At 57.9% G+C, this 27,412-nt stretch overlaps 11 protein-coding genes across 11 annotated transcripts; 7 read left to right on the top strand and 4 right to left on the bottom strand.

Moving 5' to 3' along the window:
• Window positions 1-31: 31 nt before the first annotated feature.
• On the bottom strand, window positions 32-4,531 carry N657DRAFT_677797 (uncharacterized protein; the record flags this gene model as incomplete). The annotated part of the gene is made up of 5 exons (XM_062796014.1): window positions 32-3,060; window positions 3,113-3,236; window positions 3,286-3,932; window positions 3,990-4,085; window positions 4,192-4,531. 5 exons carry the CDS (start codon window positions 4,529-4,531, stop codon window positions 32-34), a joined length of 4,236 nt encoding a protein of 1,411 aa, XP_062650892.1.
• Window positions 4,532-4,586: 55 nt separating this feature from the next.
• On the bottom strand, window positions 4,587-5,863 carry N657DRAFT_191941 (uncharacterized protein). Its single transcript, XM_062786161.1, has 2 exons — window positions 5,634-5,863; window positions 4,587-5,475 (listed from the first exon to the last, which is right to left on the bottom strand). The coding sequence occupies exons 1-2, from the start codon at window positions 5,695-5,697 to the stop codon at window positions 4,814-4,816; spliced, it is 726 nt and encodes a 241-aa protein (XP_062650891.1). The 5' UTR covers window positions 5,698-5,863; the 3' UTR covers window positions 4,587-4,813.
• Window positions 5,864-7,840: 1,977 nt separating this feature from the next.
• Window positions 7,841-8,709, top strand: N657DRAFT_631005 (uncharacterized protein; the record flags this gene model as incomplete). Its single annotated transcript, XM_062791024.1, has 2 exons — window positions 7,841-7,961; window positions 8,195-8,709. The coding sequence occupies 2 exons, from the start codon at window positions 7,841-7,843 to the stop codon at window positions 8,707-8,709; spliced, it is 636 nt and encodes a 211-aa protein (XP_062650890.1).
• A 2,013-nt stretch (window positions 8,710-10,722) lies between these two features.
• N657DRAFT_611431 (glycoside hydrolase family 78 protein) lies at window positions 10,723-13,718 on the top strand. The gene is made up of 2 exons (XM_062790367.1): window positions 10,723-11,302; window positions 11,362-13,718. Exons 1-2 carry the CDS (start codon window positions 10,916-10,918, stop codon window positions 13,417-13,419), a joined length of 2,445 nt encoding a protein of 814 aa, XP_062650889.1. The 5' UTR covers window positions 10,723-10,915; the 3' UTR covers window positions 13,420-13,718.
• Window positions 13,719-14,041: 323 nt separating this feature from the next.
• Window positions 14,042-15,815, top strand: N657DRAFT_611430 (general substrate transporter; the record flags this gene model as incomplete). Its single annotated transcript, XM_062790366.1, has 4 exons — window positions 14,042-14,265; window positions 14,324-14,666; window positions 14,739-14,810; window positions 14,874-15,815. The coding sequence occupies 4 exons, from the start codon at window positions 14,042-14,044 to the stop codon at window positions 15,813-15,815; spliced, it is 1,581 nt and encodes a 526-aa protein (XP_062650888.1).
• A 1,277-nt stretch (window positions 15,816-17,092) lies between these two features.
• Window positions 17,093-19,296, top strand: N657DRAFT_565910 (Endopolyphosphatase; the record flags this gene model as incomplete). The annotated part of the gene is made up of 2 exons (XM_062788391.1): window positions 17,093-17,228; window positions 17,291-19,296. The coding sequence occupies 2 exons, from the start codon at window positions 17,093-17,095 to the stop codon at window positions 19,294-19,296; spliced, it is 2,142 nt and encodes a 713-aa protein (XP_062650887.1).
• A 1,165-nt stretch (window positions 19,297-20,461) lies between these two features.
• N657DRAFT_653433 (carbohydrate esterase family 4 protein) lies at window positions 20,462-21,214 on the top strand (the record flags this gene model as incomplete). Its single annotated transcript, XM_062794400.1, has 1 exon — window positions 20,462-21,214. The coding sequence occupies one exon, from the start codon at window positions 20,462-20,464 to the stop codon at window positions 21,212-21,214; it is 753 nt and encodes a 250-aa protein (XP_062650886.1).
• Window positions 21,215-21,428: 214 nt separating this feature from the next.
• Window positions 21,429-21,866, bottom strand: N657DRAFT_677791 (uncharacterized protein; the record flags this gene model as incomplete). The annotated part of the gene is made up of 1 exon (XM_062796013.1): window positions 21,429-21,866. The coding sequence occupies one exon, from the start codon at window positions 21,864-21,866 to the stop codon at window positions 21,429-21,431; it is 438 nt and encodes a 145-aa protein (XP_062650885.1).
• A 9-nt stretch (window positions 21,867-21,875) lies between these two features.
• On the top strand, window positions 21,876-22,774 carry N657DRAFT_192484 (uncharacterized protein). Its single transcript, XM_062786164.1, has one exon. The coding sequence runs from the start codon at window positions 21,998-22,000 to the stop codon at window positions 22,601-22,603; it is 606 nt and encodes a 201-aa protein (XP_062650884.1). The 5' UTR covers window positions 21,876-21,997; the 3' UTR covers window positions 22,604-22,774.
• Window positions 22,775-23,227: 453 nt separating this feature from the next.
• N657DRAFT_641048 (PLP-dependent transferase) lies at window positions 23,228-25,250 on the top strand. Its single transcript, XM_062792078.1, has 2 exons — window positions 23,228-23,633; window positions 23,687-25,250. The coding sequence occupies exons 1-2, from the start codon at window positions 23,430-23,432 to the stop codon at window positions 24,749-24,751; spliced, it is 1,269 nt and encodes a 422-aa protein (XP_062650883.1). The 5' UTR covers window positions 23,228-23,429; the 3' UTR covers window positions 24,752-25,250.
• N657DRAFT_192376 (uncharacterized protein) lies at window positions 25,095-27,041 on the bottom strand. Its single transcript, XM_062786163.1, has 4 exons — window positions 27,031-27,041; window positions 26,517-26,946; window positions 26,094-26,338; window positions 25,095-26,025 (listed from the first exon to the last, which is right to left on the bottom strand). Exons 2-4 carry the CDS (start codon window positions 26,722-26,724, stop codon window positions 25,438-25,440), a joined length of 1,041 nt encoding a protein of 346 aa, XP_062650882.1. The 5' UTR covers window positions 26,725-26,946; window positions 27,031-27,041; the 3' UTR covers window positions 25,095-25,437.
• Between the last annotated feature and the right edge of the window lie 371 nt (window positions 27,042-27,412).

Raw genomic sequence — 27,412 nt, 5'->3', positions numbered from 1 at the left:
ACCGACTATCCAGCTGCAGATCCCGTCGAGTTCAAGTCTCCATGATATCCGGCGCGGGCGACCCCAACGTCACCTCAGGCCGCACCATCTGAGTATGATGACGCTGGCGATTCGCTTCATCGGCGCTGACGCTCCTGCTTAGTGGTGGCCGCGGCGGATGGGTAGAGAAGGACTGGCTTCTAGCCAGTGCGCTGGCACTCGTGCTGTGGCTGGACGGCTCGACGTCCATTGCCTCGTCCTCGTCTTTGTCTCGGGGTCGGCCAGCCGCAGCAGCAGCAGAGGCACCAACAAAAGGAAAAGGTGGGATGGCAACTTTGATTTCGGGTTTTGCCTCGGGATCGGTATCGGGTTGGCTCTGGCGCTGCTCATGGGGTAAGGTGATTTGGGACGGGCCTGGTTGCGACGGCGCCGTCGGGTTGAACCGGTGTTGTTGTTGTCGTTGTTGCTGTTCTGGCTGATCTTGTTCTTGTCGGTCATCAATCTGCATGGATTCCTTATCCTCGCTAGCGGTGTGCTGATCGTCGGGCCTGCGCTCGCTAGCGCCGGGTTCGGGGTCCGTGGTGTGAGCGAATTCCATGCTGATGTCTCGCGGATCGGCCCGCGGTTGTGTAACCTCGGGGGAACTGCGCGCCTCCATTTCAATGTCGAGTTCCTTGCCCTTTTCGGTGCTCGCTGTTGTTGGCGTCCTCGTCGCCGAATCCTTCCTCGCCGTGACACTGCCACCTCCGCTGCCAGCAGTCTTGGGCGTCGACGGTACTATCACATTCAGCACGCAATCATCCAGGTGCTCGTAGAACTCCTGCGCCGTGGCAAACTGGCTCTGGCAGATGTTGCACCTAGCTCCTACACCCCCGGCTCTACTGGCCCCGGTGGGCAGGACCAGCTTCCTGCTGTTCGGCGGCGTCTGCTCAACGTTATGCACCGCTGTCAGATGCCGCTTGAATACGTCTGCGCGGTTGAACGCCTTCTCATACGCAGTTCCGACGCCTGGGCAAAACGGACACACCATGGTGCCCTTGTAATGTGTCAGGGCATGCCGGTTCTTGTCATATTTGCGGGCGAACCCTTTGACGTGATACTCGCACGTCTCGATAGGACACTTCTCCGGTCTCTCCTCCATGTGCGTCAACATGTGGGCTGCAAGGTCTTTAAAGACGCGGCCACATTCTGGAAGAGGACAGCGGCTACGAGCGGACGAGGACGACGCTATCGAATGTGGCGGTTCGTCCTCCTTGAGAGTGGGAGTGGGCGCTAAAAAGGCGTTGTGCGCAGTCTGAATAATAATCGGTGGAGGGCCGACTGGATTGAGGCGGTCGAGCGAGGGAGCCAGCAATGGCGGGCCATGTGCCTGTGGAGGCACAGGAGGTGCTGGTGCAAGACGGGGTGCCTCGGAGACGGGCGAGCGGTGCTGCGGCGGGGAGATGAAGTCGTGGGCTCTCTTGTAATCCTGCACTTCTTCGTCGCCGCTCGATGCATCATCCTGGTCTTGCACATCGATGGACTGCCGGACCTCACGCATCCAATCCTTCAGAATCGACATGGGCGGCCAGTCTCCGCTCGCCTTACCTCCGCGATGAGGGTTGAAGTGGGCTCTCCGAAGGTGTGCAGCCGCGTTATAGTACGCCCCGTAGCGTTTCTGGGTGACGCAGGCCTTGCACTTTGCGAGCGGTATCACGGGCTGCGGCGAGCCGGGGCCGTCCAGCGGTTGTGTGCAGACCCATCTTTTGACGAGGGCGGCATGTTTCGCATCGTTGTGCCTTCTCAGTTCATGCTCGCCGCGGAACCCTTCGGGATACTCGTTACATTTCGTACAGTAGACTCTCCTCAGCGGTGGTCTCTGGTACGAAGCCCGCATCCTGGACGTTGCAACCGGGGAAGTCGGTACGCGACCAGGCTGCCTGACAAACGTTGGGCTTTCGGCAACGGTATGCCGTCTACCGGCGTCCATGGCTTGGGGCGAAGTAAGCATCCGATCGGGCTCTCCTTTGAAAACGTATACGTCTCTGTCCGGTTGACTGTGGGCCGCAGGTGTCCACGACGTGATGAGTGGTCGCATATCAGGGAGCGGCTTTCTCGACTCGTCCGCCGGCTTGTTGATCGGCGGCAGGACAAGAGAGCTCTGCATGGTTGGCGACCGCTGCCTGATAAATCCATTGTAGTAGCTCCCCTCGATCTCTCCGCTCCCAAGGAGCATGAGAAAGTCTTTGCATGTTGGAATGCCACGCTCCGCCCACGAGCTCCTACCCAAGAACACCCCGGCTGAGATGAGCAGTTCCCGATCGTCGTGGCCCATGTCCATATCCTGCGCGTCCAGGAGCATCGGGGTAGACCATGCAAAGACACTGACAAGTGCCTTATGGACCGCGTGCATCGCTGCTATCGATGCCTGCGAGGCTGGGTTGAAACGAAGATGAGTGGCTCTGTCAACCAGAATGGTCTTCACCATGCTGAAGATGCAGAGGGCAAACACGCCGGCCAGCCAGCTCTTGGAGTCCAATGGGCCGGGCCGGGCCATCTGATGGTCAAATGACTGCAGGAACTGGACCATGCAATTGTAGAGCACATGGAAGCGCCCATATGAATCTGCATCGTCAAAGACCACGTGAGAAACTGAGCTGCTTGGCTCTCCATGAATCGCTGGATCAGGATGCTGGAGGTCGAAGAAGAGAGTCTCTCGAAGCAACAGCTTGGCGCGGAAGAGGACGGGATACCTGGCAAGTTCAGCTTCCCGGTTGTCCGAGAATACTCCACTCAGCTTCAAGAGCTGCCAGAAGTTGTACATGGTGCCGTTCATATTCCAACTGGCTCCCAGGACGTTGAGAATCGGCGGCGGTCTGTCGATGGCGTCCTTGTGGAAGGAAGCTCGGGTCGGGTTCGATGGGGGCAAATTAGCAAGGTCCTCAGTCCACCAGAACCCGTCGTCGAAATCCATCTGGGCCTTGACCATTCTCGTGATTTCTGGAGGGACGACAAAAGCTCTCTCCAGAAAGTCGTTCAAGTTGCGCCGGACGGCAAGAGGCGAAGTCATGGGTGTCTGGGGGTGCTTGGGGGCCATGAAAGCTACATGCTGTTAGCGGGACCCGGCCGTTGCCCGGGAGAACGACATGCGTACCTGGCAGCATAATATCGGCAAAAGAGGTAAGCGGCCCTCGCTGGCAGCCAAGAGCCTTCCAAAAATCAGCGCCTGGGGAGGTCGCCGGGTCGGGACAGAGTCTACAGGGATCGTTGGAGTCGCACTACCGGTGTCAACTGGGAACATTCTGGCACATCTGGAGCTCGACTCACTGATTGCTGCAACACCCTGCAGCGAATACAAGGTCCGATGTCTCGGAGGAGGCGGAGTTCCTCAATGGATTCAAGCCGAGACTGCCCAACACGGCTGCGCTTCAATGGCGGCAGCAACGGGTCACCTTCGGAGTCAACTGAGCCACGGGGAGCAGCCGGCTGCTCAGATGTAAACGAATAGCTCCGTAGGGACTCTCGTTGGTCCCTTCCCTGGCCGCCTGTCGCCAGAGGAGCGAGTGAGAAACTCGCGGCGGGGCGTGGGAGGTAGAGCGGCGAAGCAGTCTGTTTGCTGTAGTCGACACCATGGCTTCGGGTTGGATGCTCGGTGAACTGCAATGGCGGCGTGCCTCCGACAGATAGCCCCGAGTCCCGCTTGCGGGGGATCACATGCTCCTTGGAGTGCTGATCGCGGTCGTCACGATGGGGATAGCCGTATATGTAGTGCATGCACCGGTCATCCCAGCATTTGAACGAGTGGTGGGCGCGGAAGCCAAGGGGCAAGCTGTCCTTCAACCGGAACGCGCGGGCAACTGGGTCATACTGGGCGAGATTCCTGTCTAACCACGCAGCGTACCCTTCCGGAGCCTCGTCGCGATGATAGTGATACTTTAAGGTGTCAAGAAACCCGGGGTCCTGGAGGTCGATACCTAACAGGCACGCATGAGTAACACGGCCGCTGGCACACAACGACGGCAGAAACCTACCTTGATCGACGCAAGCAGTTTCGATGCATTCGCATTGATACTGCAGCGCTCTCGCCTCCTCAATCTCAGACGAGGGTAAGATATTTCCGGATAATTCTAGTCAAATGGCGATCAGATCAGGCCGCTGCAAAGGGTGGCCAAAAGAACCGGCAGGGTGGATAGGAAGAGTCACAACATGGGATAAAAGCAAAGGGCGGCTCACGGTTGTCTTCTGCGTATGCGCGCAGTACCCGGAGTTTGTGACGCAGCATCTCGAGCTCCAGCTTGATGTTGGGTCCATATTTTTGGGGAAGCAGAGCGGCCAGCCTTGCCTGGATTTCGGCCTGCTGGTCCAGCAATTGCTTGATGGTGGGGTCCAGCGACGGGTCATACGGCTGGTGATGCGGAGCGGGTGCGACCGCAGGGGCGCCTTGACCGACGGGCGCAGTCAGAACCGGGGCCGATGGCGCTGTCAGTGAGTCGCGATCCGGCCGAGACGAGGTGGAGATGGGAGGCGGCAGCGGCAACGGCAAGGCCGGCGGCGCAAAGTTCTCGGCGGCCATGGCGGCTCTCGCCCGGGGCTTCCCGGGTTGCGGAAGCGGTTGTGTGGGTAGGGCGGCGCAGCGTGGCACGGCGGCACGGTACGGGTACGGCACAGCGACAGCAGCAGGCTGGTCGGAGGCCGGTGCCGCCCTGGGGCAAACGGAGAACAAGCAGCCCTAGGCTGATGCTCAGCAAGCTCGATCAGCTTCTGCTAGCTCTCCGAGACCCTGCGCGGAGGCGGAGACGGAGGCGGCGGCTTGCTCGCCCGCCAACCAGAATCGGAGCGGTTTCTTCGTCGCGCATCAACAACAGGCAGTTCGGCGGGCCCGCAGGCACAACATGGTGGTCGGGAGGTCGAACTCTGTAGCCGTAGCGGTAGTAGTGGTTGGGGTCCAACGGTGCTGCTTCTGCTGAAATGCATCACAAGGCCATCGTGCGCGGCTGCGCGAGGCGAATTGGGGCGCGTGTACTGAGGAGCTAGCGCAAACGGCGCTGGAGCTGGGTTTGCAGCTTTCGGACGTCCATGAAGGCTGCGGGCAGCGCCGATGAGAGAGTCTCTTGCATAATAAGCTAAGGTAGATTTTTGGGGGAAAGTAATTAAGATCAGTTGCACCTTGGAGAAGTGGGGCACATAACGCGGCCGACGAAACCATCAAGGGAAGGGCGAGGCCGCAGATTGTTAAACATAACACTACGGTACTGTCCTGCGTTCCTGCCGAACCCCGGGCCAGAACCTTCGACTTCTTGCTCCGCCTTTCCCACCGCGTTTGCCTCCTCGTTCCTTTGGCAGCTGCAGCCCTTCGCGCTCGCATGATGGTGCGCTTTGTGTTTTCCACGGCGACCCAAAAACCGCGCGATTCGTTTTTGCAGCGGCAGTCCGTCTCCGCATGGGGACCAAGACCCTCCCCCTCGGCTCGGCTAGGCGAAGCCCCATTGGCCCACATATTTGAGCTGCAGTCAAGCCCTGGTTTATTTGTTAGTGTGCCGCATGGCAGGTGCAAGAACAGAACGGAGAGAATATGGATTGCGAAAAGGACGTAAGGAAGAACAAGGAGGAGAAATACAAAAAGATAAAGAGAAAATCTGAAATTGAATGTATAAGAATGGGAAGAAGATACATACGTATGGAGAGGGAACGAAAATAATAGGTAGTTGAAAGTCTCGAAGGGATAAAAATGGTAGGCATCAGTTCCGCCTTAACAAACAAGCCCTGGGCCGGGCTGAAGGCAGAGCTCGACGCTTTACTGAGAGTGGCCTAGCGCCTGCATTGGGCGGGGACGGTCTCGAAGACCGTTGGAAGGTGCAACGTGGGTCGTAAGCTGTGGGTCAGCTGCATCCCGCTGCTCAGGTTCGGATCTTGGCTCAGGTCTTTCGCAGCTTCGACATCTCGGAACGGATACAGACAGTAATGCCTCGACGTTGGTTCTGAAGGAACACTCCCATTTGAACCAGAGCTCAACAGACTTTGCCTCGCGTCGATAAGGCGCCCGAGGCACAGACTGCTTGTCGTTGAAGCAGTCACCGGTTATGGTAGCAGGAAGGCGTTGGAGGAATGCAACCTTCATCTCGCAACCAGCTGTGCTCATCAACCTGCGGGCTGGCTGCAGTCTCGGGCCAGCGAGCCAGGCGCTTTCTCTGCCGACATGCGATCCCACCTTGACGTGACACCTGTCCGATTGCTGCGCTCACTCCTGTGAGCAGATTGGTGCGGGGCCTGGCCGGCGAGACGAAATACACAGGACCGTCCAACAACATCCCGTCTCGAGGAGACCCAAATCTCGCCGCTACCCTGCTTGGAGGCCCTCTAGCCGCCTCGACCTTTTTTGTCTCTTCTTTCCTTCTTTCTTTTATAACTCGGCAGGCGCACGTTGGAGCCCTGAAATTGCGCCTTGATCTTGGATGGCCGCATTTTGAACTGCTCTTCCCCAGTTACCCTATGGACTGGCATCCGGCCCTCAATGGCCCACAGTTCCGTTGCCGCCATGTACTCCAACTATCATCCTGGTCTGGCGTTCGCTCGCGCAGGTTGAGTGTCACGCGTCTTCAAGGACCGCTTTTCGCAGCAGTCCGGCGCCCCTACTGCAGTGCTCACCGGGCGGTTGCGTGAAAACGTGGCCTCACTGTTCCACCAAGAATTGGAGCCGATCTTTCTTCCAGCTAGATCAGCCCAGCGTCATCGGCATCGGCAGTACCCGTCCGTTCTGTGTAGATTCGTGGAAACCAACCAAAAGGCGCGGCCCAGTGTGTCGATTCGCGCCGCCGACTGGTGAATGACCAGTCCGTCTCGCGTCTGGCGACGCTGGCTACCCCTCATCTCGCGGCTGGTTCTGTGATTGTCGGCCTGGCAATTAATGTGACGGGAAAGCTTGCAGCTGGTGTAACCCCCGACCCCGTCCATACAAATCAGCGGCCGGCGGGCGAGCATCACCGACTCCAGGCGGCTATTGAACTCCTGCGCAAGCTTAAGCTCTCAAGCTCGCGGCTCACAAACAGTGAGGGCGCCGATGTGCTCCGATGGTCCGATTTGGGAAGGTCACCTCGCACATACATGGAGCTACACAAGGGCCCCTCTTCAGGGAGCTTCACACGCCGAATCGCAGCGAACGGCCACCCTCCATCACGACAAGCAGCTTGGATCCGTTATCAGCAGGCTTCAACATCTCAATCCTCACTGGTTAGGCAAACTCCGAGGCTCTTGTTCCCTGTCAGCCCAGCCACTCACTTCCCACAGTATGGCTTGTTCCGCACAAGCCAATGAAGCCAGCGCGCCCTCAAGTCATTCACTTGACGTTTTAGGCCGCCCACGCAGCCTGTCCATTCTGGGACTAGGGCAGTTCGCCTTATCCCTCAGCTTCTTCAGCTGGTTCGCCCTGTCCTCTTCTTCCAGACTCGCGAGCTTGTCGGGCCATCCCTTTCTTAGAGTGCGGAGACTGAATAGCTGAGAGTACTGCCTGTCTGGCTCCCAATGCTTTCCCACTTAGCTCAATTGAGGTCATCTAGCAAGGCCTAGACTTCGTGTGGCTTCCAACGCCTTGGTCTCTGGGGAAGCCCATCCTTCCATTGGGTTTGTGACTCCGTCATTCATTATGGCGAAGGCGTCCATGCCAAACACCTTCGGGAGAGAATCTGGCATCCCCGAACACACCCCACCTTCCTTCCCTGGCGATTTAGACTACGGGACCTCCGAGGTCACCTTGCAGAGACAACAACCCTCAAAGGAAGTTCCAAGAGTATAAAAGGACGGTTGCCTTGTGCTTGCAGAATCAACATGCCGGTGTCCATGGGCTCATGATCCGCAAGAGCCTGTACAGCGGCACATTACCGCAATCATGACTTTTTCTGTCCCCTTCCTTGTTGAGTGCGACTTGTCCGTAGCCGCCATCGCCAATCTGCTTGCTATCCTAACGGCCCTTATCTTCATCGCTCATCGACACTGTGCCACTCAGGCAGGTATGTCTTTTATTGTTCCTGGTTTCTCTCTTTTTCTTGCCTGTTCAGCTTTTCTACTTTTTTCCCTTTCGCCCCGATCTCGCCATGCCTCCTGCCTGTGCCCTCTCATGCCATGTCGCCATATTCGACACCAAGTCTCTTGGTTTCTCATTTTGTCTGCTTTTCTCCGCCGGTCTCCTCATCCACCAAGTCCGCGACACAAGACGTCATCCGAAGCCTTAACCGTTTCCCAGCACCGGTTCAGTCCGAGACACCCGAGACATCCTCTAAACCGGCATCCCCTACACACGTCTTCGCAGCACAAAAGCCATCGGCCATAGCCAGTACACCTGCACCTGCACCACCTACAACCATGGTCGCAACAACAGCAACAACAACAACAGCGGCCAAACCGACCCAAATCCCCGCCCCGCCCTCCAACAACCGGACGCCATCCCTACCGGCAAGTCTCAACCTGAACCTGAACCAGGCCGTGCTTCCCTGGCGCGCATCCTTCAGCCACCTTGTCCGGCGGCGGTCAAGCACCGTTAGCACGGGCTTCATGACCGCCGTGTCTGTGTCGGACACGGTACTGGGGAGGAAAGGATCGGCGTGCACAACGAGATGGTCTTCGGACGATGGGAGCAGCTCGGAAGGGGCTGCGTCTGGGCCAATTGATGCGGGGTCGGAACCTGACGCGGGCGAGTCGACGTCGGTGCTGGCTGGGGTCGGGGAGCAATTTCAATGCTTTGAGCGGTCGGGGTGGTAGTGTTCACTGGAGGTGAGTGATGCGGCGTTCAAGTGTGGTTATGGGGGTGAAACCGGGTGTGGGATATCATGGTGAACGTTTGGATGAGGGTGAAATGGGTCGTTGGCAGTGGTGTGTTTAGGTATGTCTTGAACTCTAGAGGATACAGGAAAGACGTGCGATTTTTGAGGGCTCGGTATCGGGCAGACTGTGCACGACTACGAGGAGAACCCATGAATGCAGCGGATGATGTTGTCTCCTGGATGCAGATATGCCCAGCCGAGTAAATCGCGGCCAGGGGAAGTCGTTGAATACGGCCCGCGCCCTCCAACAACCCTTCGTTGGACGTGCGCTGGCGCTACTGGGCTGCATGTAGTTCCACGTTGTCGAAGGGTCGGACCGTCCGAGCCCTCTCCTCCGCTCTTGGTACATCTTGACACGCCGACAACGTACTGCAGCTGGGGAAATGTCGCCGATTAAACCATAGGAAAGCGTCACAGCGACACGCTCGGAATTCCCTCAAACGTACGGCTGGATGAATCTGGCAACAAGCTATGAGCAATCACGGGACACGGGAAAGGAGTCCTTAGATGCGGCGCTGGTTGCGGACGAATGTATTTGATGGTGAGAAATGAGAAGTGGTCGCAACACGAAAATTTTCCGAGATGGAGAGCGCAGCATACAGTGCGCAGCAGTTACAGTGTGTCAAACACTGTACAAAGAACACTGTCCTCGGCTCCTTAACCCAGCTCCTGGATATCGGGTTGGTAACTGGTCCGCCTGGTCGAGAGAAAAGTGGTCGTCTGACATAGCCTTATGAAGGGAAGAGCGGAAGACATGCGTGTGACAGTTCCGCCGCAACGATATATAAGGAATAGATCACAATTAAAACTTCAAAACCTCAACGACCAGCTGCCCTCGCCGAAACCAGCGAAGGTCTTAGGAGGCCATCGGCTACAAAAATCACCGGGTCGGTTCACACGGATCGAACTGGTGTCTCCCTTGAAGCAGGTGCCGTCGACTTGCAGCCATTGACTCTTTGGTGGCCGGTGGAAGATGGTACGTAGGAAGCTGTTTATAGACTGCAGGTGCTGCTGGCGAGGTGCTCACTAATCAGTGTGGTTAGGAGCACGCGTCCGGAACTGAAAAAGAATTGTCAAGATCGACTTGTCGCCTGATTTTGTGTCGTTTCAGAGCACTGACTGAGCTTCTATCTCACTGCCGCCAGCACTTGGAGTGTTGCATGCGTCTGGACTCGGCTTCACTTTCCGTAGGGCAACTGCATTATCGCCACGTTGTCACCACCGTCTTTAGGTACCTGGTAACTTTGCTTGTCCAGGTGTGAGACAGTGTTGGAATTGAACTTGATAAACCACGGCGCATTCCTCACTGTTGGGCAGTGGCTGATTGTGGCTCCGCTACTCCTAGCACTCATGCTTGATATGCCACGACAGAGTTGTAACGGAACTCCCTGAAACCTAGCTCACTCGCCTTGTCGAGCCATGTTTGAATTTTTTTATGAGCAATGTCCAGCTCTGGCTTGAAGTCCAGTCGGTCGCGGCGCTGAAGAGCATGTGATCAGACTTTGGTCTCGAACACTTGCTTATCTGCCGTACGGAAAACGGGAGTCAAGGCAACTGCGTGTTCAATGATCGTCCAGCTCATACACCAGTACCTCGACTGCCCAAACTGATGAAATGGGTAGTCGAGAGGATGGTTTTTACAGACATTATTTCGGGCTGCACTACCAGATTGAATGGAGCGGTACTTACGACGAGCATACTACTTCATTTGAAGGGAAGGAGCCTTGGAAACTTCAATCTTGCCATTCAGACCACAGGACGAAGGTCAATACCGGAAATCCCGAGGACCCGTCACCACCCGGAAAAGCCGAAGACGATCGACGAATCCAGAAGAAACAGACGTCGTCAGCAATGATCTGGGCGAGCCTTATCCATACAAGCAAGCGGTCCGGTTGCCCGCACGATTGCTGTTTGGGTATCCCGGATTCCTATAACGCATCGAGGCCTTTCCCGATTTAGTTATCCAATAATAGGAAACAGTTCGCACTAAGGAATAGCGCCATGAAGCTTTCCGATGGTTGTACAGCCTGCTTGTTGGAAAGCACCGGCAATTGCTCCGTTACATGACTCTATTTCGTTCGCTGATTCTCTTATGAGGCGAAAGCAAAACGTCATCAGTCACAAGAGCACAGAGACGCTTGAGCATGTCGGCCCAGCAAATGCCCTCCCCTTTAGCCGGGGCGCAATGGATCTGGGCACCCAACATCGACGACAAGGCCGAAACCCCATCGCAATTTGTCCTGTTCAGAAGGGCGCTAAGATTGGACGGACCGCTGCCTCCATCGTGTATCGTGCATGTCTCGGCCGACACTCGCTACCGACTCTTTGTCAACGGGAATCGCGCCAGTTTCGGCCCCTGCAAGAGCTATCCGGCACGATGGTACTACGAAACCGTCGATATCGGCCCCTTCTTGAAGACGGGTGTGAACGTTCTGGCCGTGAGGGTGTTGCGGTTGTCTCCGGAAACCTCCAGCGCGACGTCCATCATGCGGACTAGCAAGCCTGGCATGATACTGCACTGCACAGCTGGCGTGAGTCTCCATCGAGTCTGGCACATGTCCATCAATTGAATGACTGACCCTTCCCAAAGAACATCATCATTCATTCAGACGAGAGCTGGAAAACGTACCGCGACGGGTCGGTCCATCTCGTTCCGAATGCTGACTGGGACTTTCGGCTGGGCCCGCCTTTCGTCTCGCTCTGGGAGAGAGCCGATGGAAGACTGAAACCTCATGGCTGGCTCGACGCCAGCTTTGATGACACCAAGTGGCACAATGCAGTTCCATCCACCATGGCGGCCAAGATGGCCCCTATACTAGACTCGAGAAAACTCATTCCGCGCTCCATTCCGGCCCTGCCCGAGATACCATCCACCTTTGACGGCGTTGTGTGCTGCGCAGGAGGGCCCACCAAGACAGAGTGGGAAGCTCTTTTAGACGGAGGAAAACCGATACACATCGAACCCCAGTCGACAGTCACCGTTGACATCGAGTCAAACGAGTTGACCACCGGTTTCTTTGAACTGTCCCTGGACCAAGACGGCCAAGGCAGCGCGACCATCACCATCCTCGCCGCTGAATGCTACGAAGGTGACATGGACCAGGGCGTCGCTCGATCCAAAGGCGACCGCACCAACTCCCAGCACGGCAAACTCTACGGCCCAGCCGACACCTACATCTCCCACCCGGGACGAAACGACTACTCCCCCTTCTGGTGGCGCGCCTTCCGCTACCTCCGCCTCACCATCACACCCACCACATCCCCGCTCACCCTGCGCTCCTTCCGCTACCGAGCAACCCACTACCCTCTCCCCATCACCACCACCCTCACCGCCACCACGCCCTCTCCTCACTTCACGAAGTTATCCCATCTCTGGCAGGTCTCGGTAACCACCCTCCGCAACTGCATGCACGAAACCTTCGAGGACTGCCCGTACTACGAACAAAATCAATTCGCCATGGACGCCCGCCTGCAGATGCTCTTCTCCTACGCCCTGTCCTCCGACGGCCGCCTCGCGCGCAAGACGATCTGCGAGTTTGCTGCGAGCCGCCGCGACGACGGCTTGCTCGAGGCCCAATTCCCCTGCGCACCATGCCGCATGACGGGTATCCCCGCTTTCTCGCTGTACTGGGTTTTGATGGTGCGTGATCATTGGGTGCAGTTCGGGGATCGAGGGCTGGTGAGGGAAAGTTTTGGGGTGGTGGACGGGGTGTTGGAGTACTTTGCGAGGCTTGTGAGGGTGGGAGATGGGCTGGTGGGGAGGTTGGAGGCGGAAGGGGAGGAGGAAGCGAGTTGGGCCTTTGTGGATTGGGTTGGGGAGTGGAAGACCCCCGCGGAGGGGTTCAAGGGGATGGCAGTGCCACCGGCGTATTTCAAGTGCGGTGCTGCGACAGTGCATAGTCTGTTGTATGCCATTGCTTTGCAGAGCGCGGCCGAGTTGGCCGACTGCACGGGTCGGGGCTGTGTGGCGGATGAGTATCGCTCTCGAGCGGCAGAGCTGAACTCGGCGGTGCGACGGCATTGCTTTGATCCCGAGACAGGGTTGTTCACCGACGGGCCCGGATCCAAGGACCGGTCGCAGCACGCGCAGGTGCTGGCTGTGCTTTCTGGAGCGGCGTCTGCGGAGGAGGCACCTGTCCTCATGCGCAGGGCCGTGGTGGAGCGCGAGCGACATGGGATTGCTCGCACATCGTTGGCCATGGCCTTCTATGTCTTTCGTGCGGCTTCCCTTGCCGGCGTGTACGAGGAGCTCTGGGACGATATGATCAAACCGTGGGAGGTCATGCTGAGCCAGAACTTGACCACTTGGGCCGAGTTCGAGACGAATCCTCGCAGTGACTGCCATGGATGGAGCGCCACGCCTATCTACGAGATTGTCCGCGAGATTGTTGGCGTCAAGCTTCCAGAGGGGGACATCGACGGGGCAGTGGTTATTCAGCCTCGGGTTAAGATGGTCCCTGCGTTGAAAGGGTCGTTCGTCGCAGGCGGAGGCCGGGTGCTCGATATCTCTTGGAGCGGTGGATCGCTATGCCTTACGAGTTCTGTTGACATGGTTGTTGAGCTTCGCTTGGGCAAGGGGAGCAGACTGTTCGCGCTGGAAAGAGATTTATCACTGCAGACGTCGTTGGATGCTATCGATATGGAGTGACCGGACTGAGTCAGGAGCTCATCTAGCCTCCAGTTCAACAAGCTTGCAATACTGCTTGAGACGGACACTGTTTCGCAGTGTGGTTTTACATCTCTGCCTCATGGGCTGTTCAGGAGTCAACCTTGTCAACGGACGGAGACATTTGAGGACTGAGAGGCCAATGTGTGGCGTGGCTAGAAGAGAACCTACCGGGTACCTGGTTGGTAGCAGTCAAGTCGAGAACTTGGTTTCCGTGGCGCCGTCTCGACTTTGGCAGTCAATTGGATAATGAGTAAGTAGAATAAACTAGTGGATTTGGGTCAGGGAGCCCCTGGAAACACACGAGACGTATAAGCCGAAGAAGTAGGTACCAATGCTGGGCACCGGAAATCCCGAGATCGGAAATCCCGAGATCGGAAATCCCGACTCACCGATCACCATCCAGACCACTTACCCAGTTCTGTCCTCCCATATTGCAACGGGATTATTATGACCCCAGAAAGCCCCAGATTACCCCAGATTTCCCCAGGCTTACCCAGACGCTCCAAACTCTCAGACACGCCCAGGCTTCCCAGATACCTGCAGGTCAGGAGACACGGGACTGGAGGTCTCGACTCGATTAACGTACTACACATTCGCTTCGATGGCGTCCGACGATAAGGCTGGCGATGTGCTTCACCAAGAAGACACTCGCACTGAGGCGCCGGTTCCTGGTTCTGGACTCGCCGAGGACCAGATGAGCGCGTGGCAATGCATCCGGCGCAACCCCAAGATCGTTCTCTGCTCGCTCTATGCCAACATCGGCGCTGTCATGGTCGGCTACGACAATCTGGCTCTGGCTGTCTGCCTTGCCATGCCGGCCTTCCAGTGAGTACCTTGGCCCCAGGTGAACACACTAACCGGTACTAACACTCGTCCTTCTCAGACACACATTTGCCAGCGAGGTCAACGGGAAGCTCATCATCCCAGCGCATTGGCAGTCAGCTTGGAACGCCATGTACAACGTCATGACCCTCGTGGGCTCGCTCGCGGCCGCCGAGTTTGTCGACTGGTTCGGCTGCCGCCTGGGATTCCTGCTCACAGCCATCGTGGCGGCTGGGGGGGTCGCCCTCAACTTCGTGTCGCAGAATCCGTCCCAATTCCTGGGCGGCAAGATGATCACCGGGGTGGCCGTCGGCATTGCCATGACAGTCGGCCAGAAATACGTGTCTGAGATCGCGCCGATGCCGATGCGTGGCATCGCGCTGAGTTTCAATACCATTTGCATGGTACGCCCTCTGATGGAAATCACTGAATAGTCGTGGACGACGTTTGAACGACGTTTAACAATGTCTGATTAGAACATCGGTTTTCTCATCGCAATCTCTGCCACCTTCAGCCGAGTCAGCATCATGGACGAGTCCGCATTCAGAGTGAGTTTCGCTCCTGACATTGGGGTAACCAGCCCCCGCTAACCTGGCCACCACCCTCAACAGCACCTCTTTGCAGCAGCCTGGGCCTTCCCCGGCGCCCTCCTGGTCTTCCTCCCCTTCATCCCCGAATCGCCCTACTGGCACGCCCAAAAGAACCAGCCCGCCAAAGCCAAGCGAGCGCTTGAACGTCTCTCGCCGAAGAATGCGCCCGTCCAGGCGCGCGTCGACCAGATGCTTGTCGCCATCGATGCTGAGCGTGCCCTCATGGCCGCCTCGGGCGCCACCGCCGCGTCGCTGCTCGACTGCTTCCGCGGCGCCAACTGGCGGCGCACGCGCATCGTGCTGCTCTGCAGCTCCATGAACGTTGTGGTTGGCGGCGCGCTGTCGGCGAACGCGCCGTACTTCCTGAACCAGACGGGCCTAGCGTCGCATACCGTGACCATGTTGATCGAGATTGGCATCAGTCTGGGCGTGCTGAGCGCGCTAGTCAACGTGGTGCTCATGGCGCGGTTCAATCGGCGGCCGCTGCTGCTCGGCGGGATCGGGCTGTGCGCGGCCATGTTCCTGATCATGGGCGTTGCGGGGTGCTTTGCGAGGACGCCGAGTAACCTGCTGGTGATCGGCATTGTCCTGCAAATCACGCCGCTGTCCTACGGCCCGTCGGTGGGTGCGGCCATGGCGGTGGCCGGCGAGGTGTCGGCAATGAGCCTGCGGTCGAAGACGCTGGGCGTGGGCATTGCGTCCAACTACTTATTCAGCACCATCTGGCTGGTCGTGCTGCCGTACCTGTTCAACGAGGACCAGGCCAACCTCGGCGGCAAGATCGGGTTCGTATTCTTTGGGCAGGCGCTGATCTGGATGGTGGCCGTGTGGTTCGACGTCCCAAATACCAACGGGCGGAGCTACGAGGACTTGGACCTCATGTTTGAGTCCCGCGTGGGCACGCGCAAGTTCAGGACGTGGCAGCCGGACGGTGCTGTCGCTGCGAAGGTGGTGGATCCGTGAGAAAGGGGTTCGATTGTATGTAATGCTATGCAAGAGACGGTGTTCAGCGGCAAGAACTTGAGGTGAGTAGAAGCATTTGCGTGGATGAAATACATCTTGCCCACGTACATTCTCGCGATTCTCGAGAGCCAAGTTCCATGATATTGCTTGTCTTCGATGCCGAGTCTTCTGACCTCCTCAAAGCTCGCTGTTAACAAATTGTTATTGCGCCGATGCCGTACCGTGCTAATATCTAGCGATTACAGGGGCAATAATACCATTCATTTTTAGTGGACACAGCGGGGCTGGAATGTCTTGGCTCTGGCAGGGAATCCTCGCACTGTCCACACCTCAGTCCATGCCCGACATTCCAGATTTCCAATCGACTCGGTGGCTCTCTCAGATGCCGTTGTACCACGGCAGGTGTTGGACATCAAAAACGGTCTTGAAGGCGGTTCCCCCCCTGGCTGTCGGGGCCTCACTCACAAATACCGTACCTCTTGTACTTGTACCACACCGTTCGGACTTATCGACCTGCCACTGTGAGACGATGTCCTGGCCGTTTTTGACGTCGATGGTCGATGGGGTGATTCCGGCGGCTACCCCCACGGGGAAGGTGACTGACGGGAGAGAGATCGGCTCGTGATGCATCTTCTCATCCAGCGGGCTGCCCACATGTCTCAGCTGTGGTTGTCGGAGCACCCTTGCGGCCGAGATTTGTCCAACACGTGGGAATAATGCTGGACGCATATTGGCTCACCCAGCTGCTTCAGCGTCCCGGAGAGGCATGCAACGGGTAGCTCTCCGTAGAGACAAAACAGTGTTTTATGTGGTGCAGCGAGATAGACACGGGAAGGGAAGCACGTCAAAATTGCCATCCCCAGTCATGCCGAGCAGCCCACAGGCCACCAAGGTTCCCACTTGCGCACACGACACAACTTCGGCGTAGTACGGACAGCCCGCACCATTAAGAGCTGCCTTGCTCCCATTCTTTTCATACATCCGATCAGTGGGTTCTTGGCCAACAGAAGGGCAGTTCGGGCAGTCACGGCATCCGGATAATACTGGCGAATCTGACCACCCGTTGGCCATCGCTCAAACATTCTGGAACTTGAAAGACAAGATCCTTGGTTCAGCCCCGGTCAGCCAGTACCCACTGGGTTTCTTCTTTCGTTCTCTCCACCTACTTCGACGTTTGGAAGGCGTACGACTATGTAAAGCCGCGGACAGCGCATCCTTACCTCATACTCGTCTTTTCTTTTTCGTTTCGTCCTGCTCCGGTAGTCTTCAGTTCGTCGATGGCTCTTAGACGCCTGTCGGCGCTGACTCTGCTGTGCCATGGCGTCATTGCCGGGCCGTTGGGCCCGCAGACTTTGGATGCACGCTCGGCGCCGCAGACTCGGAAGTTGCACGGCAGGTTCCTGCATATCACGGGTAGGGCATATATCCCAGGGCTTGGCATCATGCGATTGCAGAGATTGACGACGTTGCTACAGACTTCCACCTGGACGAATACTATAAAGTACACTCCTCGACTGACGAAGATGGCGCATGCCACCGGGGCAACGGGCCCGCGGGTCCCTACGGTGCCGAGACCTCGGATTGCGACAGTCCCTCCTCCCTCGTGAACGCGACATTCGACTGGATCGCCGCAAACCTTAAGGACACCATCGACTTTGTCGTCTGGACCGGCGACAGCGCCCGCCACGACCGCGACGAGGACCTGCCCCGCAACGCCGACCAGGTCCTCGGCACCAACACCTGGCTCGCCGACAAGTTCGCCGACCTTTTTGCCGACGATCAAGGCAAGGGTATGGCCATCCCTGTCGTGCCCAACTTTGGCAACAACGACATCCTCCCGCACAATATCCTGCTGCCAGGGCCCAACAAGTGGTTTCAGCACTACGCCCACATCTGGCGCCGCTTCATCCCCGAGGAGCAGCGCCACAGTTTCGAATATGGCGGCTGGTTCCACGTCGAAGTCATCCCCAACAAGCTGGCCGTCTTCAGCCTGAACACCTTGTACTTCTTCGACCGCAATGCCGGCGTCGACGGGTGCGCGAAGCCCTCGGAGGCCGGGTACAAGCAGCTCGAGTGGCTCTCGGTGCAGCTGCAGTTTCTGCGCGAACGCGGCATGAAGGCCATTCTGATGGGCCACGTGCCGCCTGCCCGCACCGAGAGCAAGATGCTGTGGGACGAGACGTGCTGGCACAAGTACTCGCTGTGGGTGCACCAGTTCCGCGACGTTGTCGTGGTCGGGCTGTACGGGCACATGAACATCGACCATTACATTATCGCCGACAGCAACGACATCAACTTTGCGGCGATGACCGCGTCGTCGGAGTTCGGAGCCCGTCAAGCGATGGAGGAGGAGTTCTCGTTGCAGTCGGCGTCGGACTATTTGATGGAGCTGCGCCACAACTGGGCCAAGCTCACGCCGCTACCCGCGGCTGACAAGCACGTCAGCAGGGAGGGAAAGCGAAGGAAAGGCAAGAAGAACAGAGACCCTTGGGGCGAGCGCTACCACCTATCCTTAGTCTCGGGCAGCATTGTGCCGAACTACTTCCCCACCCTCCGCGTCCTCGAGTACAACATCACGGGACTCGAAGACGCGCCGGTCTGGCGCGACACCCTACGTACAGACATCCGGGAGTCGGATCACCCACAGAAACACCTCGAACTGCGCCGCTACGAGCTCGACGACATTGACACCACAATACCCAGCGACACCAAAAAGAAGCACAGGAAGAACAAAGATTCCAAAAAGAAGAAGCCCCCAACCCACGACCCAAACCTGCACATCCCCGCCCCGCCGTCCACATCCGCACCGCCCGGGCCAGCCTACTCCCCGCAACCTCTCACCCTGACGGGCTACACGCAGTACTTCGCCAACCTGACACACATCAACAATCTCAACCTCACCTCCAACGCAACCACAGCTCTCGACCACAACGACAGTAATGCCGTCGATGGTGGTGGTCAGCGGGAAAGATGGCGGGACAGTTGGTGGTCGTTAGTGCCGACGCGCTGGCGAGACGGGAAGCACGGCGGCAAGAAACCTGCGGCGCCCCGCCCGCCCGAGCCGAGGGAGTTTGCGTTTGAGGTCGAGTACTCGACGTTTGAGGATAAAGTCTATCGGCTGGACGATTTGACGGTGAAGAGCATGGTTGGGTTGGCGGTCAGGATTGGGGAGGGGGGTGTGTTTGATGAACGGAAAGGTGATGTGGTGAGTAAGGAGGTGTGGGATGATAATGACGACGATGGCGATGATGATGTCGATGTGGAAGAGGACGAGGAAGAGCAAGAAAAGAGCGATGATGGTGAGGATGAGGACGACGACGAGGAGGAGGTGAAAACGGAAAAGAAAAAGAAGAAGGGTGGGAAAGGGAACAAGGGGAGAAAAGGAAAGAAGAAGAGGAAGCAGAACAAGACGTGGCTGCATTTCCTGAGGCATGCGTTTGTCTGCACCCTGGAAAAGGATGAGCTGAAGGAGTTGGCCTGATGTGGCACACGCAGCCTGGGAAACGGTGTGTTTTGGCTTTGTTTGCATTGCACGGCGGCATTTTGGGGGCGTTTGAATCCGGGTTCATTTTAGTGATCTGTCGCGTGGTCATTTTTCCGAGGCATGCCTGATCTAAAAGGGAGATGGCTGGGTTGGCATTGGATACTATGATTGCTGACTATTTTGGTTGTTATTACTATGAAATTGTCAATGACTTTGTTGGAGACATGGGGATTGCAACATCATGGCTAAGGCTTGTTGGTAGCGATGGAATAACATCTCAGCAACTAACAGGATGCGTAACGTCGACCCAGAAAAAAAGATACCGAGCTCGTCTAGCAGACCAGGCTTAAATCGGTGTCTCAAATTGCAAACGACCGGAACTCCGCGAGAATCTAATCTACAACCCCTGCCCATCCGGGGGCGGACTCTCGTCAAGCCAGCCGACCACGAATTGACCCTTGTCAATCAGGCATCACCGAGATTCAATGAAGGGGATTCTTCCCAACACCCGACCCGGTCGACAGCTGACCAGCAGAGGGGACAAGCCGTGGACCCCATGAGCGTGGCGGGTCGGCGTGTGTTGGCGTTTGCGTTGTCGTCGACCCGTGGGCAAGGCGGGTATTCCAGCCCGGAATGAACACCGGGACGGAGGGAGGGACCCGTCATGCTGCGAGGCCGTGCGATTGAGCGTGTTGCCCACTACACCACTGTGAGCTGTTTTGTGTTAGGTTTTGGAGGCCGGCATTGTGCTTATGTAGGGCGGGCCGCTGGTCATGTGAGAACTCGGTGTAATGTGAAGATGGAAGGAGGGTTCTGCAGCTTGCATTCGGCCCGGACAAACGGTGATGATCCGGCGATGCCCTTAAGTGGTGTTGAGCGTGTGGTGTAAGTCGCGCCACGCAGCCACACGCATCACGCGCCACACTCCGAGACGGGGTCCGATCGGCACCCTGTGCATGTCACGTTGGCTTAACTTCCAGTTAATCGGTCGACCATCCTCATTTCCCAACCGCCGCTGGTTCGCGACAGCAACACCCAAGCTTCGTCTCACCACCACCATCCACCTTCTACAGCCAAATTCCATGCGAGTTATGACACAAATGCCCGCCCAATGACCCCCATCCTCCGCCTTCCTACCCGCCGCCATCTCCGCCGCCGCCGCATGGCCACCCTTCTCCTCCCTCTCCTCGTCCTCGTCCTGCTCTTCCTCCCGCTCTACGTAATCTACAAACCGCCCTCCCCCCTCCTGCGCTACCTCTCCTACCGTTGGTCCGACGTGCTCTTCCGCGTCTGGCTGCCGCCATCCAAACCCCTGGTGGCACTCACCATCGACGACTCGCCCTCGGACCACACCCGCGCCATCCTGTCGGCTCTTCGCGACTCGGACGCCCACGCGACCTTTTTCGTCATCGGCTCCCAGGTCGCCGGGCGCGAGGACGTGCTGCGCGACATTGTCCGCGCGGGTCACGAGCTCGCCAACCATGGCATGCGCGACGAGCCCGCGACGGCGCTGACGACGGACGAGCTCGAGGGCCAGATCCGCACCACGCAGGAGATGATTGACGCCGCGTATCTCGCCTGGGGCAGAAAGCCGCCTGCGCCGGGCCACCACCTTAGGGGGGCAAGGTACTATCGCCCCGGCTCGGGGTTCTTCAGCGACCGGATCAGGGGTGTGGCCAGGAAGCTGGGGTATCGGGTCGTGCTGGGGAGCATATACCCGCATGACGCGCAAATTGGCTGGGCATGGCTCAATGCGAAGCATGTGTTGAGCATGTTGAGTCCCGGGGGGATCGTGATTTGTCATGATCGGCGGAGTTGGACCGAGCCAATGCTGCGGAGGGTACTGCCGGAGATGAAGAAGAGGGGGTATCAAGCCGTGACGCTGACAGAGCTATTGGCCGAGGTTACTGGGTGAATGGCAGCAATGGAAACATTGAACCCTCCGTGTCGCTATGGCGGTCAAGTCAGAAGGGGCCATCATCTACCAGCAGCCTGCCGCGATGCGCGCAACCCCCTCCGAGCGCCGCAATTTACTGATACACCAGCACATATCACAACACCATCCCATCATCATCATGATGCCCTATTGCTCGCCACCCACCACTCTCTCCTTCGAGAATTTCCCCTATCTAACCAGAACTCATTTCGATCAAAACAGAGATGTCGCCGCCAGACGAAGAACTAGCGGGCCGTAAAGTACGTGCAGTAGACCTCAACGGACTCTGCTGTGCCGGAATGATCCGCAACGAACCGGGGGCGAATATCGTCCATGACTGGCACGAGTGCGGGTCCGAGAGCACGAGAGCCAGATGGTCCGGTTCGGGGAGGTCTGGAAACACTGCTTCAAGCGACTCGAGAGTAGACGACAAACTTAACATCAGCCCCGACATAAACGTCTGGCCGGTTTCGTCGAGCTGGGTGAGGACGAATCCCTTGCCGGCAGGTGCTGTGTGATAAGGCGCCAATTGGCCGCACGGGAGGGATGTCGGGTCCAGAATGTGAAGGAAGGTCTCGCCGCGATGGTTGGCCGTGTTGAGGGGCGAGGCGAGTGCTACGGTGCGGAACATGACCTGCCACGGCGCTCTCCACCGCGCTGCGACGCGGAGGGCGGCGTCCCCAGGTCATTGCGGCTGTCGATTTCGGCGGCGGTGCGGCTGAAGGTGTCAGCCGGGCTGCTGCGCGCAGTAAGGCCGCGTGGATGCGCTGGTGGATGCACCATGCTGCCTCGCTGCAGCAGGGTTGGATTGACTCCTGTCGCGCCTGTTCGAGCTGTTCCCGGGTGGTGCAAAACCTCCTCTTTCTGCCCTTGCCACGCAGCTGTGGCAATAATACTTGCAGGGTGAGCAGCGGCCTGTTCCCGCACCATGCAACGCTCTCCAGCAAGAAACGAAGACGATCTGCTCAGACACCGCTCGAGCACGAACTCGATCCTCTTACGCCGCGCATCCTCACAACTACTCGACCACGCGTTCCAAAACACCTCAGGCGCTACACACACACTCACTCGCCCACGCCGGCCCCCCTCCCCCCTCCCTCCTCTTCTTTTCCGCATCCGCAGCCTGCCCGCCAGCAACGCCCTCTTCCCGCTACCGCCCGTGTCCAGGGACGCAGCAGTACGACTAGGCGCAGTATCCGAAGCCTTATATCTGCAGGAGGCTCTGAACCAAACGACGGGTCCCAATCCCCCGACTCGCGCGTGGTGCCTCTGGCCGGGCCATTAAACCTCTTGCGTCCGCGCGGATTGGATTTCAGGAGAGTGGCATGCTCCCTGAAGACCGTTCATTTCAGAACAGCAGCACGGTAAATTGGGATCCGCCTGGTGCCGGAGTCGGCCGTCGCGGATCGGCCTGACATAGGCGAGGCGGCCAACCATATCTGCCCGGTTCTTGGGTCTTCTTCTGGCGGTAAGACTTGGACAGCATGTCGTTCAGGAGACGTTGTGTATGGCACAGCCTTGTTTTCCGGGTCGTTAGCATGCCGGTGAGGGCGGAACCAGGTTTGATTAGTTGTTACTGAGGATCCCATTGTAGCTTTCTTCTTTGGCTGGAACGGCCCATCGGTTGTGGACTTGCGCCGTGATGTTTTCTAGGGTGGTGTCCTTCTACATCTTGAGATCCGCGTGGTAACATCCAGACTGCTGCAATCAATGCGCGCAATGCATGTTCTCGTAGAACGAACAAAGAGTCGACTCCCGTCTCACACATATATGAAGGCCAACACCCACCCCTGGTCCTGGGCCATCACAAGAGGCTGCCAGCCAGCGGTGTGGGTCCGGTGCCGCTCCGGGATCATAACCGGACCGGGTGGACCGAACGGAGAAAGGGAGACCGGGAAGGCCTCGCGGCAAGAAAGGGTTTGAAAGGAGCCGAGCAAAGCATGCCCATCCTGTATCCCGTCTACTTGGTGCTGCTGAAACGCCCTGTGAATGACAGCCGATGGAGACCGATGGAGCCGCCCCGCTCCGGATATGGCGCGATCGGGCCTGAGATTTCTTGATGGAAAACCAGACGGCAGCCCAACCCGTCTTCAATTTTACCTGCTGTCTCGAGAGCCTGAGAACTGACGAGGAGGTAAACATCAAAACCTGAATATTTTTAGCGAACAAAGAGGCCGATATCATGGTTTCCAAAATGGCTCTCGAGAAGAAGGCGGCCGGCGCCAGCCCGAACCAGCTCACTGCTGCCTTTGGCCGGCAGCTGTCGCTGGCGTCCCGGTCGATCCACGCCGATGACTATACCAACACTCATCCGGCAGTCGCGCCGCCATTGCACGTCTCGACCACTTTCCGGTATTCAGATAATCCTGATGAACTGCTGCCGTGGTCAGAGATGGATGTGAGATAGTGTCCGAATTCCCAAAGCAACGGCACTAGTCTAACGGCGGACAGCCCAGCACGCTCGATGAAAGTTACATCTACTCGCGGGAGAAGTCGCCAAACTCGACTCGCTATGAAGCGATCCTCAGCTCGCTTCTGGGAGGGCCGGCTGTGTCGTATGCCTCCGGGCTTGCTGCGTTCCATGCCATGATTGTGTTCCTCAACCCGAAACGCGTTGCCATCGGCGGCGGGTATCACGGCTGCCACGGAATTCTGAAGCTCATGAAGAAGCTCAACGGGCTGGAGCAGCTCGAGCTCGAGGACGAGAACGACCTAGTCAAGCTGCAGAAGGGGGATGTCATCCACGTCGAGACACCCCTGAACCCCACAGGCGAGGCGCGGGACCTGGCCTACTACCGCAAGAAGGCGGACGAGCTCGGCTGCTATCTGACGGTCGACGCGACGTTTGCCCCGCCGCCGCTGCAAGATCCGTTCAAGTACGGTGTCGACATTGTCATGCACAGTGCGACCAAGTACTTCGGTGGTCATTCGGATATGCTGAGCGGCGTGCTGGCGATCCACCCTGAGCGGGCACATGGCAAAGACGGTCAGCCGGGATGGTTGTCAGAGCTGAGAGAGGAACGGCTCCACCTGGGCGGCGTTATGGGCAACTTTGAGGGCTGGCTGGGTGTGCGCAGTCTGCGCACGCTGGAGTTGCGGGTGAAGCGGCAGAGCGAAAGCACGCAGCACCTGGTGGACTGGCTCGCCTCGCAGAAGAAGGCGGGAGGAAACGTGGTTTCAGACCTGGTGTACAAGATCCAGCACTCGTCCCAGCAGCCCGAAGCGTCACAGCCGGATTCTTGGTTGAGCAAGCAGATGCCGAACGGCCACGGACCCGTCTTCTCGCTGTGGCTCAAGTCGGAAGAGCATGCAAAGCGGTTGCCGAGCAAGCTGTTCCTCTTCCACCACGCCACCAGTCTCGGTGGCGTCGAGAGTTTGGTCGAGTGGCGGGCCATGAGCGACTCGACTGTCGACAGGAGGCTGGTGCGGGTCAGCATTGGCGTCGAGGGCTGGGAGGACCTGCGGGACGACCTCCTTCAGGGGCTGCAGGCGCTGAGCGAGGAGCTGAGAAACTGACGCCTGTACGAGGTGCACCGACGGTGCATCATAGATGTGAACGAAATGGCGCGACGTTGTGTGAGAAGCGGCCGATCTAGCGTTGAATACCCAGCACGAGTTGGATCGATCCAGGTTACCAGCTGCCATTGGGAGGACTTGTGATGCTCGATTGCAGTGATGCCCAAGGAGTTTGTCGATACCTGCTTCTTTGGCCAGGCAGCTGCCGCACCACTGCGGAAGATTCTAAGTGTTGCATCTCCACTGGTCTGCATGCTCTCGAGCAACCAGCATGCAGGGAGGAAGAAGCGATCGGGACTGCAACTCGAAGGAAACTGCAGTGTGAAGAGGAGTTGAGCAAACGACGACCTGGCGCCTCTGCTTTCTCTTGACCACTGATTGAGTTTGCCCATGTCCCTGCCTGGCAGCGGCAACGTCGCCGATATCTGTATTTAACTATCACTTCCAAACCCATTAGTAGTCGTGTGCGCCATATCGAGTTATCGAGTTTCCCCGAGGACCAGCCATAACGCCAACTGCCTCGCACGTCCGCCTGCAGCAGAATTAACCACCCGTGATCATACCCAAAGACCTACTGCTCCCTTAGGCGATATATGTGCCTGACTGCCTCGCAACGCCTGGCCCCGGCTGATCTGCCTTCTGAAACTATATCGAACCAAACGAACCATGGATAAAACCCTCGATGCTCAAACCTCGACCTCCTGCAGCTGCCTGCCCATCGCTGAAACAGGCATGACCTTCAATTCGGCGCCTTGTTGCTGCTGCTGCTGGAGCCCACCGCCCTGCGCACCTTTTCTCCCAACCAAAGGCAAAGGCAGGAACCTTGACACGGCCGTCCCCTCCTCCTCCGTCGGCGCATTCACGTTTCCAGCACTGTTGTTGCTATCCGACCCAAACTTGGCAAAGAAACCCCTCTTCTTGGGCGCTGGCGCCGGCACCTCCTCTTGGTCCTGCGTTTGGTGCTGTTGCTGCTGCTGCTTCACGCCGTCATCGCCCAGCCCGACGTTTTCAAACCTGCCCTCCTCCTCTTCTACCTCCTCCTGTGATCCCCCCTTCCAACTCTCCTCCGGCGTGGGCGGCTCCCGGTGCCCACCCCGCCAATCCCACCGTCGGTGTGTAGTGGACTGCGACTGCGGTCGGAGCTGATCACCCAGCGACGACCTCGACGAAGGCGGGGCGTACCGCGGCGATGAAAAGGGAAACCGGTGAGAGTCGAGGCTTTGACGGGTCGGCGACGGGTCTGTGATGACGACGGGGCTCTTGGCGCTGATGTCCTATTACGCAACACACATAAGATATCAGCGACCCGCCGTGTAGGAGCTTGGCGGCGGGAGCAACTTACAAATGACCGCCGGTACGAGTCAAACGATTCGCGCGAGATGGAAAAGTGTTCAATCTCGCCGCTGCTGCTCCGGTCGCTCGACGCGCGAGACAGGTAGCGCCGTGGCCAGGAGGCTTCCCTTTCGACGGGGGATGGCTGGTAGTGTTGTGTCAGAGGATAATTGTCTTTGAATGCTTCGATATTGGCCGTTGGACAGGGGTCAGGGGGTAGCCGTACTGGTAGGTAGACTCCGCTGTCATTGACGACTTCGAGAATCCCAAGATGTCAGCTTCCAAGTTCATTTAGGTAGATACCGAAGATGTTGAGACATCAGCGGACGCAATGGCCCGAATTGTTGCTCATTCTGCGCCGGCAGAGGAACCTGCCCTGAGCGGGGTGGTGATCGCCGAGGGGTTGCCGAAGGGTCCGAACCGAAAAACATACCGCTCATTTTGTACTCGCCCGTGTCCTGGCTCCTTCTGCTGCTGCGAATGCTGAACGCCGACGATGCCTTCGACCCGACGGTATCCACCCTCTCAAACCCGAGGTGCGCGGCGTCGGTGATGGTTCCCGAAGCGGCGGAGCCCGGGCGTTGGTTCTCATCTTGAATGGCGGGGCCGGGCCGGCGCGCGAACGGGTTGCGGATGGGCATTGCGAGAGAAAAAAAGCTAAAAGATGAGTGTCGGAGGAATGGAATGCTCTGAGGTGAGTTGTAAGGGCAAAAAATCGAGTACCAGGGGTATCAGGGATTTTGTATGCGGACAGGACTGTGCAGGAGAATGAAATCGGAGCAAGATGGGATGAACTCCCAGATCATGCAGGAATTTGCTGTCAATCCGAATCGATCGGCTCTTGAACGGATGGGTCTGGGCTGCTGCCCGGTGTCAGCAGCCAAACTCGGCAGGAAGGTGGCGCTGGACGGCCCTGGTTGGTAGGTCCTGTCAGCGGGCTCACTCACTGGCTGTCCCCTTAAATCCGGTCAGCGGCACTGACCGCCGTTCATGCCAAAATGGTGGAATCTACTTGCTGGGCCAGGATCAAGGTATTCAGGATCGAAGAGGTGCGACGAACGCAGTCAGCATCAATGAGTCCAGTCATCGCATGTGGACTGGGCAATTGGGTGCTGGCGCTCAGGTTGTGATCAGACATGTATTGGTCTTCTAGAGACTTCAAGGTCCGCGACGTGCGAACGTCCCGCCTCTTCACTCTTGGGCGCTTGGGCTAGCGAACACAGTGGTCATGAGACCGAGCCAAGAAAGACGTCCTGCTTGTGTATGTGCCTGTGCCCCGTTGCAGGCAGTGCCACTTTCCGATGCCACTACGCTCATCTCCAGCTCTTC

This window comes from Parathielavia appendiculata (genome assembly GCF_033297405.1).
Source record: "Parathielavia appendiculata strain CBS 731.68 unplaced genomic scaffold N657scaffold_2, whole genome shotgun sequence".
NCBI lineage: Eukaryota > Fungi > Ascomycota > Sordariomycetes > Sordariales > Chaetomiaceae > Parathielavia > Parathielavia appendiculata.
The sequence above is the reverse complement of the archived record's forward strand: the minus strand, read 5'-3'. Positions and strand labels throughout refer to the sequence as shown.

Bases quoted from the DNA above. Each gene is read 5' to 3' on its own strand.
- N657DRAFT_611431 (XM_062790367.1), top strand. From the start codon at position 10,916: ATGTCGGCCCAGCAAATGCCCTCCCCTTTAGCCGGGGCGCAATGGATC. The intron at 11,303-11,361 runs GTGAGTCTCCAT...CCCTTCCCAAAG, and splicing joins TACTGCACTGCACAGCTGGC to AACATCATCATTCATTCAGA.
- N657DRAFT_192484 (XM_062786164.1), top strand. From the start codon at position 21,998: ATGCGCTGGTGGATGCACCATGCTGCCTCGCTGCAGCAGGGTTGGATT.
- N657DRAFT_192376 (XM_062786163.1), bottom strand. From the start codon at position 26,724: ATGCCCATCCGCAACCCGTTCGCGCGCCGGCCCGGCCCCGCCATTCAA. The intron at 26,339-26,516 runs GTATGTTTTTCG...GGATTCTCGAAG, and splicing joins GGGCGAGTACAAAATGAGCG to TCGTCAATGACAGCGGAGTC. The intron at 26,026-26,093 runs GTAAGTTGCTCC...GTTGCGTAATAG, and splicing joins ACTCGTACCGGCGGTCATTT to GACATCAGCGCCAAGAGCCC.
- N657DRAFT_191941 (XM_062786161.1), bottom strand. From the start codon at position 5,697: ATGCCTACCATTTTTATCCCTTCGAGACTTTCAACTACCTATTATTTT. The intron at 5,476-5,633 runs GTATGTATCTTC...CAAATAAACCAG, and splicing joins TTTTCGTTCCCTCTCCATAC to GGCTTGACTGCAGCTCAAAT.
- N657DRAFT_641048 (XM_062792078.1), top strand. From the start codon at position 23,430: ATGGCTCTCGAGAAGAAGGCGGCCGGCGCCAGCCCGAACCAGCTCACT. The intron at 23,634-23,686 runs GTGAGATAGTGT...AACGGCGGACAG, and splicing joins TGCCGTGGTCAGAGATGGAT to CCCAGCACGCTCGATGAAAG.